The sequence below is a fragment of the Daphnia pulex genome, chromosome 9, assembly GCF_021134715.1.
Source record: "Daphnia pulex isolate KAP4 chromosome 9, ASM2113471v1".
In the NCBI taxonomy this organism is placed as follows: domain Eukaryota; kingdom Metazoa; phylum Arthropoda; class Branchiopoda; order Diplostraca; family Daphniidae; genus Daphnia; species Daphnia pulex.
Window position 1 is genome coordinate 7,948,578 of NC_060025.1, and position 18,211 is coordinate 7,966,788.

Here is an 18,211-nt window from a genome sequence, read left to right on the forward strand (position 1 = left end):
AATACCCGAGTGATAAAGCGGCCCGCAATCTGACGCTGATTGCCAAGACGCTGCAGACGTTGGCCAATTTCACGCGGTTCCAGGGCAAGGAGAATTTCATGGAGTTTATGAACGATTTCCTGGAGAAGGAAGCGTCAACGATGAAGCAGTACCTGAAGGAGATCTCGAGTCCCTTGTCCAAGGATCAGTGCTACTCCAAGTTTGACGACTACATCGACGTCTGCAAGAATCTCAGCATCTTGCACACGCTCTTCTCGGAGAGTCTCTCCAAAGTGGCGCCGCTCAGCCAGCGGATGGACAGGCTCCAGCGCATTCTCGACGGCATTTCGGCCCATTTGTCGCAACCCGTCACCAGTCTGCCGCCTTATTCACGCCAGACGAGTCTGCCCGTCGTTTCGGCCGGCCTGGTGACAGTCAACGGCCAGCAGCAGCAGCAGAGAAATTGTAACAAGATGGTCGAAGTGGAACGGCCCGGATTTCAGAGCCTCCAGCGCAACGTTTTCCGTTTCAACGACCCGACTGTGACGTCGGTGACGGTGTCCGGCAACGGGAATAATGGCAGTCTGAGCAACGCCAATGCTAATAATAGCAATTGCAACGGGCTCCACCTGCAGCAGCAGCAGCACTCTGGCGCTGAGGGGAGCACGTCGCCCAAGGCTTCCACTCTGCCGCGCAACGCTCATCTGATGACGCCACCCGTCACCACGCCGGGCCTCAATGGCAATCTGTCGGCGCCCGGCCGTCGCACTGCCATTGATTTGACAACGAGCGATGATTACGTCATGTTCAGTGCACTCAACCAATCGGCCGACCAGTCTGGCGGTGGTGGGGCTTCCAGTGGTGGCACGCCGCAGCGTCAGACCGGCAGCAGCAATCACTACGCCGCCGGCGGTGGCAGCACGTTCAATGTCAAAAACGGGTCGTCGGCCAAGTACGAACGGGTCCTGGGGTTAGGCTCGGCCAGCAGCAAGCAAGCGGCGGCGGCCAATGCCAACCTGGACGAATTTATCGAGTCGCTTCAGTACGTTGACGAGAGTCCGGACGCCCATTCCGGCGGCGAGGGGGACAACAACACTCAGGGTAGTCAAGTGTCCATCTCGCAACTCTCGACTGTGGCCAGCTCTGGTTATCAGAGCTTCGCCTACAGTCAGAGTTCCAGTCCGGTTGATCCTACCATCAGCAACGGGGGCCAGGATCCGCCAGCTTCCGGCAACATCAACGGACACCGATCGTCGTCGAGTGGCAGTTTCCGCAAGAGCAGCGCCACCAATTCTTTGACTCCCAACAACAACAGCAACAACCTCAACAACGGCAACGAGCACTCGGCCGCCATCGCCTTCACCAATCCCGTTTACAATTTGAGGAACAAGCCGACCACTCCACTACCTCGAGGCTACGCTTCCTCTTACGGATACGATAATGTCCTGAACCGGACGCCCAGCTGCGAGGATGTCCAGGTCATTAGCGCCCCGCGGGTCACTCTCATTTCCAACGGCGGCGGATGCGGTGGCAGCAGTCCCAATAACAACAGTCTGAGCAGCGGCACCATGTCCAGGACGCGCATTTCCAGTTCATCGTCGGATTCCACTTCGTGTCTGACGACGCCTCCGCACGAGCGGCGCTTGTTCATATCGACGGCCCCGCGGACTAATCCGCGCTGCATTTACCCGTCGCCCGTGCCCGCCCAGGTGTCGCCGGTCGAGAGCAACAACGTCTCGGCCGATTGCCAGTACGTGGCCATGCGCCGCAAGGGCCGCAAGTCGAGCGTGACGAGCATGCAGAACAATTCTAGGAGCCGCATTTACGACTCGTCGTCATCCGACAGCGACTACGACCAGTTGCCGTCCACCAGATTCCGCGACCGCAACGTCAAGAGAGGGTCCAGGATGGCCCTGGATCGTTTCTCCAATCCCAAATCGCTGGACGAGGTAATTTTGATTGAATTTCTTTGATTTTTAAAATTGGAATTTGATTGGATTTTTTTTTTTTCCCCAGTACGAGAAAGAGATAATGGATTTACGGAACGCGATGGAATCTCTCCAGTCTCGTCTGAGCCGGGCCGAGCAGTTGTACTTGCAGGGAGCCATGCAGGCGGCCCTGGCCGTCAAGGAGCGCGAGCTGGAGGAGAAGCGACGCGATAACGAATCACGTTCCAGCTTGTCTTCGTCGAGGTACACGCCGTCGCCCATCATGGAACCGCAGCCGCTGGACGAGGTCAAGGACAACGGCCAGCTCAAGTCGATGATTACGCGCCTCGTTTCGCTCGAGGAGGAACTGCATCGCGAGAAGCGCAAAATGGCTGACAAGCAGAAAGTGATTGAGGCCCAAGTGCAGACGATCCAGGCGCTGGATGCCGCCAACAATCGTCTGCTGTCGGCCCTGGCCCAGCTGCGCAATTACCAGGCGGTCGAGCCGGCCGAGCACGACGAAGTTGAGCGAAACCTCATGTCTTTTGCCCGCAATTCCTTGCCAGAACCGGACTATGGCGGATCGGGCTCACTTTCTTTGGCCAGGCGGATTCTGGCCGACTTGGGTGAAGTCCAGAGCAGTTCTTGTTGATCAAGAACCATAACCAGCACTTGTTTTTTGTCCTTTAATGGTATTAACAACTATTTATATAGATGTGAAAAAGCAAACAAGAGCAGAATACCCTATATTATTCATCAGGTCGTGAATATTAATGTCAATGTCTTATTTTGTTTTCTGTGTGTCTCGTTTTTGATTGACGTTCTTTTTCTTTTTTTGGTAACCCCCCCGACTTCAGTCTGAACGAACTGTTCCATCTAAAAATTCTGAGACTGGAATGTCGGTGTGGCAGAGTGTAAAAGACGTAATCGCGTGTTGAGATGGACCGTGGCTCTAATAACTCCCATCACGTTTGTTGCATATGGAACGCGATCGTTTCAGTTTACCAAAGACGGTGAATGCCCTAGTTCAAACATTATTTTCTATCTCGATCCTTTTGTTTTTTTCCTTCTCTCATTCACAAAACACGTTTTCGTCTATATCCCCCCCCCCTTGTACACACGCAGTAGAGCCAGTCTGATGATTTTGTGTGTATGTAATGTATGTGTTTGGCCACAATCTCTTTATAATCTCTCCCAATGCAACTCCTTGATCACTCGCCATGTATCAAAAATTCACAGTATCGACAGTTATTATGATTCTTCTTTCGTCACTTTCACCATCTTGTGTTTTTGCGCACCCACAATATTTTTCTCTTCTTTTCTCAATTTGTGTTTATCCAGGAAAAAACGAACCCAATCAGTTATATATACAGAACATTTTCCCCTTCGATCTAATGAAAACATTTCAATCAAGAATCAAGAACACAATTTTCAACATATGGCCTGGTCCAGCCAGAATCTTTACATTCACTGTATGTGTGTGACAGTATTTTGTACAAATGTTACGAGATATATATAATAAGAATTACGAAGAAAGAATTTGTTTTGCCCTCCCAAATCATTTTCCCCGTCTATACTTCCAGTTTTGTTTTTGTATCTCGTAATCCGGATATCATAGTATCTTTCACACTCGGTATATACTGTAGCTGCATTTAATCGTTTGATGGATAAAATCCTTGTGTTGTATAATCTTATGACTACGATATGGAAATCTAAATAAATACTGCGTTCAATATAACGAAAAAATTTGTGGCTAGGGGTATCTATTGCTAACTTATCTTTCATCCCGTCTCCTGGTTTGTGATTCTTCTTACTGCATCACAAATCTACATGAAGACGAAGAATCAATAAAGGTAAGATGGTGTGCTGAATTGGCGTGATTTGTTAATCATAGACATTCACTTGCCAGGTTGATCTCGGATCTGGTACGGCTTTTTCTTGATTCAAGATTCTAATATATTCTTTTTATCAAAATTCTTTTTATCAAAATTTAGTCGTTTAGCGGAACATCTTTTGTTCAAAGTTCACAGTCGGACTTTTGCCGCTTTGGCTGATTGGCTCTTTGCAGTTGCATACAGACGTCACTAGGTGGCTAAATATTTCAGTGTGTTAAGGGATTGAACTATTCAGCCTTAGTGTGTTGGTAATTCAGAGGGATGTGTTTATTTATTGAGAAGAGTCGACTTTCTGTTCTGACAAGTTCTAGTTCTTTGACTTCTTTCTGTTTGAGCTTCTGTTCGAGAACGGACATGTAAGTTATTTCGGGATACTTTGTTTCCCGAAATTTTCGTCTTAAAATGGTGATTCATGCTTGAAATATTCTTTAAGGTTATCAAATGTCAGATTGATGTGTTGTATTTAGAGGAAACAAAGTCTACAGTTCTATTTATAGTTAGCAATTCCATCGTGTGATGTAGCTTGCTGTACATTCCTAGAATATCGTTTCTTACTGTAGTTTTGCACGTGGTGAAGTTAAGCTTCTTCAATGCAGCAAGTGCACGTGAACATTGCCGTGAAAAGTTTTCAGTTAGTGAAAGAAAATCCAAGTTAATTTGTTTTTCATCCAGCATTTCCATTGGTGCTGATTGCTGAAGATTTGTTTTGTTTTGGCTGTAGGTCCAAGTTTCTGTTTCAAAAGTTTTTGTCAAATTAAGCATGTGTCAGACTATTCTGGTGAAAGATAATTTTGCATCGGGTTAATTAGTTTTCCACAAAGTATGTCCATTGATACTTAAGATTAATTTCATTTTGTTAGTAGGTTGATGTCTGACCTGTTTGCATGCAGATGGTTTCGTTGCAGCCAGCTGGTGAAAGGGAAGGTCAAGTTGACCTGCAGCTACTGCAAATAGGACTTTTTTCATCCTAAAGGGTGAAATTGTTACATAAAGTATAACCTCAGTCAAAGACATCTTGAATTAGTAATAAAATTAAAATTATTTTTCTCAACTGGGGAAATTCCAGGGTTTCATTAAAATGTTAGGTCCAAGTTTAACCCTGATCTGAATAATCTGATGTAGGAAGTTATTAATGTAAAAGCAGATAAAATGGCTTTATGCTGGGGTTTTTGTAAAAGTCACCTGCTTGTTAAGCATGTGATAAGTTAGAATTTTCTTTCTGATCTACCTGGAACACAAATAACCATCTCTTTTCACAAAATTTTGAATACAACTTTGTCTTGTGGTTTTTTGTAGTATTTTAATTTGCTTGGATTGAAATTTTAAGTTGAACACTAGACATATTGTCTTCCTTTACACGTTTTTTAAACATTTGGTTGACTGTACAATCTGTTAATTCATCATGTTGATCTTCTACTCAAACATCTTTAACTACTGTTCTATCTAAATTTAATATTTCGCTTTGTGCATATTGAAGTTTAAATATATTATCTTATCTTTCAAATTCATCCATTAACTTGTGTAAAATTTGCCTTTATTATTGTAGTTTCATAAGGCAAAAATTAATAAATATTTAAAAATATAGCCTTTATTTCCAGAAAAAACATAACAAATTTAATATAATTTCAATTGCAAAAATAATTACGATGACACACTTGACACCTACCTAAACTAATCCATAAAAAGTTGAACATATATGTGAAAGGGAAAGTAATAGAAAATGGAGAGGACTGCTGCCTTACCAATTTAATTAGATGCCAAGTCCCTAGAGTGAGGATCGAATGAGCCAGGGACGTGCTGTTGTGAGACAAGATAGTGTAGAAAGGACTTTACATCTTCGCCATCATTTGTGATTATTAACATTTGCTGTTGCCTTTGCCTTACAGTATGACACAATGAATAGAAACACATTCTGAATAACGGTAGCACCTTACCAACTTGGTGTTTTTCCTTTCAGCAATCCACTGTTCAAGTGCTGTTGCCCGGGTGCTGAAACGTATGGAATCATTTACTGATGCCATAGAGGAGGCACGTGAACGAATATCACTGCCTTCCCAGTTCCCATCATTGTAGAAGTTGGACTGGCGTCCATTATCACCTCGGGGATTTCGTCTGTTGTGATTCTGCGTGGTGGCTTCTTGGTGAAATTTTACGGGGAGAATATTACGTAAGTATGAAAGTCATTTTGTTAATACCTTTGTTTGTTGGTTCTTTCAATTAAGTTAAGTGTCAACGACCTAGAGCGGACATTGTTTTCATGTTGTACTTTTAAACGCTTCTTCTTTCTGATCTAGACGGCATAGCCTTTGATCATTTTAGTTACGTTTACTTTGCACATGTCTGACGAAATTTCTCGCTGCTACTATTAGGAAATTTTGGGAGACTTCTGTCAGTTTCTGTTACAGCAACAGAGCTCACTTGTTAGATTTTTAATAATGTGTTTTTTTTTCTACTTCCGGTTTTCTCATTTCTGTCAGTAGTTCAGTAAATATTCGTCTGACGCATAAAAGAACAACATTTTCTTTATCCTCGTAAAATTTGTGGTAAAGTTCATGTTTGTTTTGTACGTACGCGTACTTCCGGTTTCGAGAATTTTCCTGAACTATAGTTCAATAAAATTTTCGATTTTGACCAAATTCTGGATTTCGTTTAAATTACACCCAATCGACCCCAAATTTCACGTAGATCACGAATATCTCTTTTATTTTGACGGCAGCTCAATGGTTAAGGTGCTATGGCTTACTTCCGGTATACTTCCGGAAAATTTGCATAAAAGTAGCAAGTGAGCTTTGTTCTTTGTACATTTCTAAGAATTGGATGCTAGGCAAACAAAAATGGACTTTTCAAGTTTTCTGAGTATCTTAAGATCAGTCCTTCAAAAGTAAAATACTGAGTTTTGAAACGTGTCAAATAGATGGCGTGGTGATTGTGTCATTTATGGAATGGCGGTTTGCTGTCAAAAGTTAAGCTATCCTTTCTTCGAAAATTACCAACAAATTCATATGTTAATTCGAGTGATTTCGTCTCTAACTTGTCGGTGATGTGTTCTTTTCCGTGTGCATGTTGGATAACCTTAATGTTTCTCATCAACTTACAGGAGGAAACGTGAAAGGGACGTGGCCTTCGTGCAGCCTACCGTTTACTTTTTTGTTCAAAATCATTTTATTCTACTGAATGTGCTATTGAAAGGATACAGGTAATAACCAACACTAGCTTTATCAATTTCATGTATTACTGAAACATATTGTCTTTTATTAGGAGTCATAATTATCAGCTGTTTGTATTGGACTTGCTAGATCACCAACAGCCCAGCATAGACCAATCTCTCATTTCATCTTCTCGAGAAGATTGGATAACTGGTGGTTTCATGTGTAAGATCACTTATCATGTCACTGAACTTTTTCTGTTTCAGTCTAATATGTATTTAAAGTATTGATCTCCACTTATTTCTATCTAATGTTTAAGAGACGCTTTTGAGTGTATACTGATAATTTTTTATTCTTTTAGATCATAGACGTCAAGCAGCACATTGATGACACAAATTATAGACAAGGTGACTTATTTTTCTCTTTTTATTTATAGGTTCTAAACTCCAGGTTTCTAAATTTGCATGGTAGACGATTTATTATGAGAAGTCATGTCCTTTCAAGAAAGTCAACAAGGTCCCTTGTTTACTAACCTATTGGCTGCTACCCTTGAATCTCCTTTTTTACTTTCTTAAGCAGGCCATCTATATTTGAGGTATTGCTTATTCTGTCTCTACAATCTTGTTGGAATATTATTGTCATCCAAATAAATGTTCATTCTGCTTACAGGGTAATCCTTCACTACTTGTCATGGACTTCATCCATTGCTGGAAACCAACCTTGAGAGCATGCTGTCATTCAAGACTGATAAATTGTGTAGTTAGCTAAATTTAACAAGTGCATATCTGGGCTCCCTTCTTTTCTGTGGCCCCGTTTCCCTAACTAACCACTAACCAACGCCCGCCGGTGGTCACTCACCCGCTGTGAAACCAGGAGGAGGGGAGGGCTCTGGTCGAACGGGGACTTGGAAGGCGCATGATCCGATGAAAACTTTTGGAGGGTCATGAGTCTAACCCGGAAGCCTAGTATGACTACATCTCCCCGGAAAAACTTGCCTCGTACTTCTCTCTTCTTCTCGGTCCAGATACTATCTCTGGGGGCCGTAGACAAAACCTACAACAGCATGCGCGAGTTAAAACAATGCATCCACTACCCAATGAAACAAAAAGCCATGGTTAATTTTTTGTGGAAATCTCCGTCAGTAAAATTACAAAGACTGACGCAGATTTCCGAAAAACTAAACCATCGCTTTTTGTCTCATTGCCGCAGCGGTGGTGGCGGGTTGCGTTTAAACTCGTGCAGTAGTAAACCGTCTTGAACCGGACGCTCTGTTTATTGAAATTTTTGTATATAAAAAAAAATAATAAATAACAGTTTAATGTATTAAATGTTTTATTTATTACAGACATCATATTGTTAGGGTTTAACATTGGTTTATGTGGTTTAGGGTATAAATTCGAGAGTAGGTGTATGTGAGGTTTGAAGAATTGGAAGGTTGAAGTTAGTGGGGCTTGGAGATTAATTGGTGTGGATATGTTGGTAGGGTTATAGATTAGATTGGTAGGGTTACTGATTTTTTATCCGAACTTGAAATATCCCCTCTCCAAATTCCTCCACTTTCCTTTCCCAATCCCAAAATCATGTTTATTATTTGTTTGACCTTGACACCCCATATTTCTTTTTTGTTTCTTCTTAACATAATAACGCTAAACTACATTGACACAATGCCAATTAAATAAAATAATAATGCAACTTTAACACGACACCAGCACCAAGGAACAGCCAATTGAATTTGATGCAGAAAGATCTATCACCAGCATAGGCTGCAACAACGTACCACAGCGGACAGCAACTACGCGAAACCTGTAACCGAAATGAATTAATATTCAGCATCAATGGAATATGGAAATGCTGTCAATGAAAAGACAAATAAAGGTCACTTTATGTTATTTACAAGAGTTAACACAAATCATTAGCTTACCATTACGAAAATTGTAAATGTCAAATTCAAAATGCTGACTGAAAAAAAAAACATGTGTGAATTAGACTGGAACAAAGAAGAAGGTTAGGCTAAGACTTAAACTAGCTGAAAATCTACAGACAATGCAAATTGAACCAAATACTGCCTGCAACTTCTGTAACAAGACACCAGCAACAAGGAACAGCCACAGGTTATCTTGATGCACAACAATCTTTCACCAGCCAAGGGGTAAACAAACAAAGAACCTTGTTGACCGTGTTGGTGGGTTGGCCTTTTCCTTATCCTTCGATGGGCAACAAAATGGTTCTCATTCGGTCTAAATGCAAAATCTAAAGCAAAATTTAAATAAGAAATAAAAATAATTAAAACTTTGCACACAAAATGATGAATTCATTTCTCTCTCTTATCAACAACAAATAATTGGATCTGGCGAAGGCATCAATATCTTGAAGATTTACAACTTGAAAGGGAAAAGTTAATGTGAACATTATTGTCTTAAAGAACACAGTAATTCAAAATATTTTTGGTAAAATAACTAACCTGCAACAGAAATGATTTTTCTTCAGAAGAGAAGACATAGGTTGTGAGCTTGCATTATTGGATTAGACCATTTGGCTATTTCATTTCTATTGTCACAAGCTACATTGAAACGAATTATTAAATAAAGATTGCTTTATCTCTTATTACTTAAAACAGTTAACTTGTTATCCGATCTCCGTTGTTAAACTTTTTATGTAACTTGTTGAAAGTTACGACGTGTAATGTCATGTCATGTGTGTCTGTGACTGACTGTGCAACTAACTTAAGATTCAAAACTCAATACTAGATGTCGCCAGTGTCGCCAATGTTATTCTTTCATGGTGAAACGAGGCGAAATGAGCGAAACAACAAATAGTTGCCAATTATACTTATATAAGTATAATCACAGGAATATTCCTGTGATTTCAAATACCAAATTTAACTTCGTATCTTATGTAGGTTTATCTTTACTTAGTTCTCTTATTTTTATACTGTACCAACTTATTTCTTCAAATTCTAGATGCATACTGTCAGTCATTCCAACAATGACTTAGTGCTCAGTCAATTTTCCATCCATTAGATCCTCATGCTGTCAAAAGCCTAAAACTCATGTTTGAAGAGCACATATAGTGGAATACAAATGTGCTGGGATAAGGTATTTCCCCATTACTGCTACCAGACCATTTCAATTCAGATTTTCATGTAACATAGGTATTCTTGCTTATGAACCATAGGATTTTTTCTGAATCCCGCAATTTTGGTGATGTACTCTGCAACAGCATGTTTGTTGTTAATGACTGTTTTTACTTTGGTTCAGAAGGCAACCCAACTAAGAGATAGGTATAGTCTTATGTCTTATAGGTAAATTTGTGTAAATTTGTAAATAACATAGAGAATTTCCGTGTCCCATTTCCACTTAGAGTTTCAGTGACATGAAGAATCTGAAGTGAACCACCTATCACCACGCTACTGCAATACTTCATGACACTTTCTTTAGCATCAGGAAATTTATCTCAACATGTGGAGTAATGCTGTTGGTTGCTGTGAATTCCATTTTTATGGTTTGTCATCATGAACATTTCAACGTGTTTCTTAGGAAAGGTAAAGATTGATATGCTTTATTCATTTTTATATTTTCATTATTGTAAAACATTTTTTTTTACAGAGCACTTCTTTGTGGAATCGTGTTATACAGGAATAAGTGTAAATTAGCAACTATTTGTTTCGCTCATTTCGCCTGGGGGACATTTAATTCGTTGGAGTTTTATTGTTGGACATTTAAAATTCATTCAACTACGCGACAAACAATAGAACTCCAATAAATTCTTTAATTATTTAAATGTCCGACAATAGAACTCCAACGATTTTAAATTTCCGACAATCCATCTACAGTCAAACAGTAATGGTGGAGGAATCTTTTGGCTCCGTCAGTAGGTGGCTAAAACGTAGTTGTCCCCCAGCCACCAGGTGACGCGAGTGTCGTCGAGAGGACGAATTTTCGCCATTTTTTTCCGAAACGCTAAGTGAAAAGGTATTCCAAATTCGTTACGGAATTGCGTTGTCGATCTACATTTTCAGCATTAAAATTTAATGGGTAAATTACTACATTCTAGTTTGGATTTGGTAAATTTAATTAATCCTAGACGTTGCTGTTTGAATTTATAGGCAATCTCATATAATTTCCACTTGGCCAAATAATCGATCACGTGGACTGAAACTGCTTAGTGCTTTCCATTTTGCCGAAATGTCCGTTGTTTAGCTGTACCTGTTTTGATGTACTCTCATCTCACGTAAAAACACTACAGAGGACCAGAGGTAGTAGAGTAATTTGGTTGATCAATTTCCCTGCAATAATGCTGTAGATTTTAATAGTTGGTGTTCAGGTTGGAGCTCCTGTTGCAGAATGTGAGAACTCAACACATTCTGGGCTCCATGGCTTCATGGCCATGGCCACATGGTTTTGTTGCAGCCAGCTGGTGAAAGGCGTGATTGAGTCAAGTTGAGCTGCAGCTGCTGCATGCAGTTTTTCGAGCTGGTGTTATCCTGAAGTGTCATTGCAGGAAGACTTTTTGAAATGGTAAGTTGATTTAATTGATTGATTGTAACTTGGGAAGTCTTGTGTCTTTTTTTTTATATTCAACTGACAAGTAAATCTGATCTGATGTAGACAATAAGTGGTGCTATTTCTTGCTTCCAATTAATAGTTTCCGTGAATGATATCAGATAGCAATCCTTTGAGTTAACAACTTTCTTCTGATCAAACTAACTAAAATTTAATAAATATATAAAGATAAATCAACAAAAATTTCCACTCTGTATTGCAAACTTTTTCTAACACTAAAGAATTAGGTGTACAGAATTCTCTTTTCCTGGGATTTAATCTTCATTTAAAATTTCATTTGCCAATGGAATCTTGGGAAAATGTCTGTCATTTGTTTTACATGATTTCTTTTGCATGTTAGTTTGATCATGGAAAATAATATTCCTTTTCCCCCCATAGGACTTGGTGAAACTATGCTGTTCAATGTGCAGTGGTTTTGCAGCCTATTTCCAGTTGAGAGATGTGATTATGCAGCTGATACACGATTGAAGAAAAAGAACTGAAGTAGCTGTGCTGGTGTTCTCCTGAAATTGCTGTGCCATAGGAGTTGCAGATACTGTTGGTTCCTCATAGAAGTTTATTTAAAGAGTCTGGAGATGATCAGTCACTGCCTATAACTTATGTAAAACCTCATTGAAATAAATATAAAAGTGAAGTGCTAAATATGACTTTATTATAAGTTTTAAGACACAGCAAACAAGAAAGTTAAAAGGAATTGCTTTATTGTCCCACCTCCACCCACAATTCCACCACTTTTTACAATAACACACATACATACATACACTTAAGTTAACCCGTTGGCTGCCACGCCATACAACCCGTAGGTTGTTCTCTACTCTCTACGCGCCATGTCTGAAGGATCCATGGCCAAGGTGGGACTTGCCATTGCTGACAAGTCCGGGCTGACACAGGATAAGATGGAATGCACGTCTCAAGGAGGCCTCTAGGAGGCCCGTGCTAAGGAGAGGGGGGAGAACAAAGGCGTGGCAGACAACGGGTTAACTAACACAAACACAAATATTACCAACAACAAATGATGATCCGCGCTGACATTTTGGAGATAACGGAGATGTTTTAGTGTCCATCTTCTCGACGTCTCCTCTGCATTACCTGAATAAAGACAAAACAATTGTTATTCAGTGAAATGCCAATAAAAGTTATATAATACAGATAGAAACAATAATCAGGTTTTTTAGCTCAAAGATTTAAAGATGCAATTTTTTAAACTTAAAATCAAGCTTGCAACATTGAGAACTGTAAACAGAATAAAGCTCACTTGCTAGTTTTTTGAAAATTTTCCGGAAGTATACCGGAAGTAACCACAGCGCCTCAACCATTGAGCTGTCGTCAAATTAAACCACATATTCGTGATCTCCATGAAATTTGGGGTCGATTAAGTGTGATGTAAACGAAATCCAAAATTTGGCCAAAATCGAGAATTTTCCTGAACTATAGTTCAGGAAAATTTTCAAAACCGGAAGTACGAAAACGTACAAAAAAAAACATGAACTTTACCACAAATTTGACGAGGATCACGAATTTGTGGTTCTTTTGTACGTGGAATGAATATTTACTGAACTACTGACTGAAATGAGCAAACCGGAAGTAGAAAAAAAAAACACATTATCTAAAAATATAACAAGTGAGCTTTGTTGGGGGAATAGTTATCGTCAGTTTTCACAAACAAATTTCCACAGAACAGCTGCCGATAACTGGTTAAAGAGATTTTAAAGTAACTGAAACTGACTGTTTTAACAGCTGACATCTATCGGAAAGCCATCTAGCGTTAGAAAATTGTCTAAGTAACACTACGTATGAAGTAAGGCCTGATTTCGAAATTATTACAGACACAAGTAAGTATACTATTAGAATAGATAATCTACGAAAATAAGTAAATTGTCGGGTACCTGGGCATAATCCCGTGGTGAGTGACTGCAGGTGTGTAACAGCGGCACGGAAGCGACCAGCCGACCACTGTGTTCCAACTCGTGAGTGAAGTAAGACAAGTTGTATTTTTGTGTACGAAGCGATGAAGCAGAAGCTGGATGAGCGTACGTCGGGAAGATAAGGATGGAGCAGAACGTTGGTCATGGACAAAATCACAAAAGCCAGCGTTGGTTCAAGAATCTCCGTGCCAGGACCACACGATTCCACAAAGAAGTGCTCTGTAAAAAAAAATGTTTTACAATAATGAAAATATAAAAATGAATAAAGCATATCAATCTTTACCTTTTCTAAGAAACACGTTGAAATGTTCATGATGACAAACCATAAAAATGGAATTCACAGCAACCAACAGCATTACTCCACATGTTGAGATAAATTTCCTGATGCTAAAGAAAGTGTCATGAAGTATTGCAGTAGCGTGGTGATAGGTGGCTCACTTCAGATTCTTCATGTCACTGAAACTCTAAGTGGAAATGGGACACGGAAATTCTCTATGTTATTTACAAATTTACACAAATTTACCTATAAGACATAAGACTATACCTATCTCTTAGTTGGGTTGCCTTCTGAACCAAAGTAAAAACAGCCATAACAACAAACACGCTGTTGCAGAGTACATCACCAAAATTGCGGGATTCAGAAAAAATCCTATATAGGATTTTTTGCAGGATTTTTTGCCTATATGGTTCATAAGCAAGAATACCTATGTTACATGAAAATCTGAATTGAAATGGTCTGGTAGCAGTAATGGGGAAATACCTTATCCCAGCACATTTGTATTCCACTATATGTGCTCTTCAAACATGAGTTTTAGGCTTTGACAGCATGAGGATCTAATGGATGGAAATTGACTGAGCACTAAGTCATTGTTGGAATGACTGACAGTATGCATCTAGAATTTGAAGAAATAAGTTGGTACAGTATAAAAATAAGAGAACTAAGTAAAGATAAACCTACATAAGATACGAAGTTAAATTTGGTATTTGAAATCACAGGAATAAGTATAAATTAGCAACTATTTGTTGTTTCGCTCATTTCGCCTCGTTTCACCATGAAAGAATAACATCGGCGACACTGGCGACATCTAGTATTGAGTTTTGAATCTTAAGTTAGTTGCACAGTCAGTCACAGACACACATGACATGACATTACACGTCGTAACTTTCAACAAGTTACATAAAAAGTTTAACAACGGAGATCGGATAACAAGTTAACTGTTTTAAGTAATAAGAGATAAAGCAATCTTTATTTAATAATTCGTTTCAATGTAGCTTGTGACAATAGAAATGAAATAGCCAAATGGTCTAATCCAATAATGCAAGCTCACAACCTATGTCTTCTCTTCTGAAGAAAAATCATTTCTGTTGCAGGTTAGTTATTTTACCAAAAATATTTTGAATTACTGTGTTCTTTAAGACAATAATGTTCACATTAACTTTTCCCTTTCAAGTTGTAAATCTTCAAGATATTGATGCCTTCGCCAGATCCAATTATTTGTTGTTGATAAGAGAGAGAAATGAATTCATCATTTTGTGTGCAAAGTTTTAATTATTTTTATTTCTTATTTAAATTTTGCTTTAGATTTTGCATTTAGACCGAATGAGAACCATTTTGTTGCCCATCGAAGGATAAGGAAAAGGCCAACCCACCAACACGGTCAACAAGGTTCTTTGTTTGTTTACCCCTTGGCTGGTGAAAGATTGTTGTGCATCAAGATAACCTGTGGCTGTTCCTTGTTGCTGGTGTCTTGTTACAGAAGTTGCAGGCAGTATTTGGTTCAATTTGCATTGTCTGTAGATTTTCAGCTAGTTTAAGTCTTAGCCTAACCTTCTTCTTTGTTCCAGTCTAATTCACACATGTTTTTTTTTTCAGTCAGCATTTTGAATTTGACATTTACAATTTTCGTAATGGTAAGCTAATGATTTGTGTTAACTCTTGTAAATAACATAAAGTGACCTTTATTTGTCTTTTCATTGACAGCATTTCCATATTCCATTGATGCTGAATATTAATTCATTTCGGTTACAGGTTTCGCGTAGTTGCTGTCCGCTGTGGTACGTTGTTGCAGCCTATGCTGGTGATAGATCTTTCTGCATCAAATTCAATTGGCTGTTCCTTGGTGCTGGTGTCGTGTTAAAGTTGCATTATTATTTTATTTAATTGGCATTGTGTCAATGTAGTTTAGCGTTATTATGTTAAGAAGAAACAAAAAAGAAATATGGGGTGTTTATGTCAAACAAATAATAAACATGATTTTGGGATTGGGAAAGGAAAGTGGAGGAATTTGGAGAGGGGATATTTCAAGTTCGGATAAAAAATCAGTAACCCTACCAATCTAATCTATAACCCTACCAACATATCCACACCAATTAATCTCCAAGCCCCACTAACTTCAACCTTCCAATTCTTCAAACCTCACATACACCTACTCTCGAATTTATACCCTAAACCACATAAACCAATGTTAAACCCTAACAATATGATGTCTGTAATAAATAAAACATTTAATACATTAAACTGTTATTTATTATTTTTTTTTATATACAAAAATTTCAATAAACAGAGCGTCCGGTTCAAGACGGTTTACTACTGCACGAGTTTAAACGCAACCCGCCACCACCGCTGCGGCAATGAGACAAAAAGCGATGGTTTAGTTTTTCGGAAATCTGCGTCAGTCTTTGTAATTTTACTGACGGAGATTTCCACAAAAAATTAACCATGGCTTTTTGTTTCATTGGGTAGTGGATGCATTGTTTTAACTCGCGCATGCTGTTGTAGGTTTTGTCTACGGCCCCCAGAGATAGTATCTGGACCGAGAAGAAGAGAGAAGTACGAGGCAAGTTTTTCCGGGGAGATGTAGTCATACTAGGCTTCCGGGTTAGACTCATGACCCTCCAAAAGTTTTCATCGGATCATGCGCCTTCCAAGTCCCCGTTCGACCAGAGCCCTCCCCTCCTCCTGGTTTCACAGCGGGTGAGTGACCACCGGCGGGCGTTGGTTAGTGGTTAGTTAGGGAAACGGGGCCACAGAAAAGAAGGGAGCCCAGATATGCACTTGTTAAATTTAGCTAACTACACAATTTATCAGTCTTGAATGACAGCATGCTCTCAAGGTTGGTTTCCAGCAATGGATGAAGTCCATGACAAGTAGTGAAGGATTACCCTGTAAGCAGAATGAACATTTATTTGGATGACAATAATATTCCAACAAGATTGTAGAGACAGAATAAGCAATACCTCAAATATAGATGGCCTGCTTAAGAAAGTAAAAAAGGAGATTCAAGGGTAGCAGCCAATAGGTTAGTAAACAAGGGACCTTGTTGACTTTCTTGAAAGGACATGACTTCTCATAATAAATCGTCTACCATGCAAATTTAGAAACCTGGAGTTTAGAACCTGTAAATAAAAAGAGAAAAATAAGTCACCTTGTCTATAATTTGTGTCATCAATGTGCTGCTTGACGTCTATGATCTAAAAGAATAAAAAATTATCAGTATACACTCAAAAGCGTCTCTTAAACATTAGATAGAAATAAGTGGAGATCAATACTTTAAATACATATTAGACTGAAACAGAAAAAGTTCAGTGACATGATAAGTGATCTTACACATGAAACCACCAGTTATCCAATCTTCTCGAGAAGATGAAATGAGAGATTGGTCTATGCTGGGCTGTTGGTGATCTAGCAAGTCCAATACAAACAGCTGATAATTATGACTCCTAATAAAAGACAATATGTTTCAGTAATACATGAAATTGATAAAGCTAGTGTTGGTTATTACCTGTATCCTTTCAATAGCACATTCAGTAGAATAAAATGATTTTGAACAAAAAAGTAAACGGTAGGCTGCACGAAGGCCACGGCCATTTCACGTTTCCTCCTGTAAGTTGATGAGAAACATTAAGGTTATCCAACATGCACACGGAAAAGAACACATCACCGACAAGTCAGAGACGAAATCACTCGAATTTACCTATGAATTTGTTGGTAATTTTCGAAGAAAGGATAGCTTTACTTTTGACAGCAAACCGCCATTCCATAACTGACACAATCACCACGCCATCTATTTGACACGTTTCAAAACTCAGTATTTTACTTTTGAAGGACTGATCTTAAGATACTCAGAAAACTTGAAAAGTCCATTTTTGTTTGCCTTGCATCCAATTCTTAGAAATGTACAAAGAACAAAGCTCACTTGCTACTTTTATGCAATTTTTCCGGAAGTATACAGGAAGTAAGCCATAGCACCTTAACCATTGAGCTGCCGTCAAAATAAAAGAAATATTCGTGATCTACGTGAAATTTGGGGTCGATTGGGTGTAATTTAAACGAAATCCAGAATTTGGTCAAAATCGAAAATTGAACTTAGTTCATGAAAATTCTCGAAACCGGAACTCCGGAAGTACGCGTACGTACAAAACAAACATGAACTTTACCACAAATTTTACGAGGATAAAGAAAATGTTGTTCTTTTATGCGTCAGACGAATATTTACTGAACTACTGACAGAAATGAGAAAACCGGAAGTAGAAAAAAAAACACATTATTAAAAATCTAACAAGTGAGCTCTGTTGCTGTAACAGAAACTGACAGAAGTCTCCCAAAATTTCCTAATAGTAGCAGCGAGAAATTTCGTCAGACATGTGCAAAGTAAACGTAACTAAAATGATCAAAGGCTATGCCGTCTAGATCAGAAAGAAGAAGCGTTTAAAAGTACAACATGAAAACAATGTCCGCTCTAGGTCGTTGACACTTAACTTAATTGAAAGAACCAA

The 18,211-nt window shown here is 39.2% G+C and overlaps 1 protein-coding gene and 5 long non-coding RNA genes across 15 annotated transcripts in view; 4 read left to right on the forward strand and 2 right to left on the reverse strand.

Moving 5' to 3' along the window:
* LOC124201757 (disabled homolog 2-interacting protein-like) overlaps positions 1 to 3,653 on the forward strand; it is a 50,315-nt gene extending 46,662 nt beyond the window's left edge. For all 7 annotated transcript variants that reach the window (XM_046597966.1, XM_046597965.1, XM_046597960.1 and 4 more), the window contains 2 exons: positions 1 to 1,928; positions 1,996 to 3,653. In XM_046597966.1, coding sequence (XP_046453922.1) covers positions 1 to 1,928; positions 1,996 to 2,559 — 2,492 coding nt within the window. In that variant the 3' untranslated portion in view covers positions 2,560 to 3,653. The remainder of the gene's footprint in view (positions 1,929 to 1,995) is intronic.
* Positions 3,654 to 4,057: 404 nt separating this feature from the next.
* LOC124202592 lies at positions 4,058 to 6,805 on the forward strand. Of its 3 annotated transcripts, none has more exons than XR_006878248.1 (4): positions 4,068 to 4,158; positions 4,663 to 5,687; positions 5,760 to 5,969; positions 6,717 to 6,805. It is a non-coding gene; the product is annotated as an uncharacterized LOC124202592 (long non-coding RNA). The 3 variants fall into 3 exon arrangements; XR_006878247.1 differs by having other exon boundaries at positions 4,663 to 4,794; positions 4,869 to 5,969; XR_006878249.1 differs by having other exon boundaries at positions 4,058 to 4,158; positions 4,663 to 5,969.
* A 1,457-nt stretch (positions 6,806 to 8,262) lies between these two features.
* On the reverse strand, positions 8,263 to 9,657 carry LOC124201634. Its single transcript, XR_006877625.1, has 5 exons — positions 9,557 to 9,657; positions 9,410 to 9,495; positions 9,012 to 9,198; positions 8,870 to 8,907; positions 8,263 to 8,751 (listed from the first exon to the last, which is right to left on the reverse strand). It is a non-coding gene; the product is annotated as an uncharacterized LOC124201634 (long non-coding RNA).
* A 774-nt stretch (positions 9,658 to 10,431) lies between these two features.
* LOC124202536 lies at positions 10,432 to 12,152 on the forward strand. 2 transcript variants are annotated; one of them, XR_006878215.1, is made up of 5 exons: positions 10,432 to 10,489; positions 10,554 to 10,982; positions 11,054 to 11,203; positions 11,251 to 11,465; positions 11,889 to 12,152. It is a non-coding gene; the product is annotated as an uncharacterized LOC124202536 (long non-coding RNA). The 2 variants fall into 2 exon arrangements; XR_006878216.1 differs by having other exon boundaries at positions 11,261 to 11,465.
* A 2,612-nt stretch (positions 12,153 to 14,764) lies between these two features.
* On the forward strand, positions 14,765 to 15,953 carry LOC124202537. Its single transcript, XR_006878217.1, has 4 exons — positions 14,765 to 14,806; positions 15,018 to 15,204; positions 15,309 to 15,346; positions 15,465 to 15,953. It is a non-coding gene; the product is annotated as an uncharacterized LOC124202537 (long non-coding RNA).
* A 1,142-nt stretch (positions 15,954 to 17,095) lies between these two features.
* Positions 17,096 to 17,471, reverse strand: LOC124203241. Its single transcript, XR_006878471.1, has 3 exons — positions 17,410 to 17,471; positions 17,218 to 17,316; positions 17,096 to 17,155 (listed from the first exon to the last, which is right to left on the reverse strand). It is a non-coding gene; the product is annotated as an uncharacterized LOC124203241 (long non-coding RNA).
* Between the last annotated feature and the right edge of the window lie 740 nt (positions 17,472 to 18,211).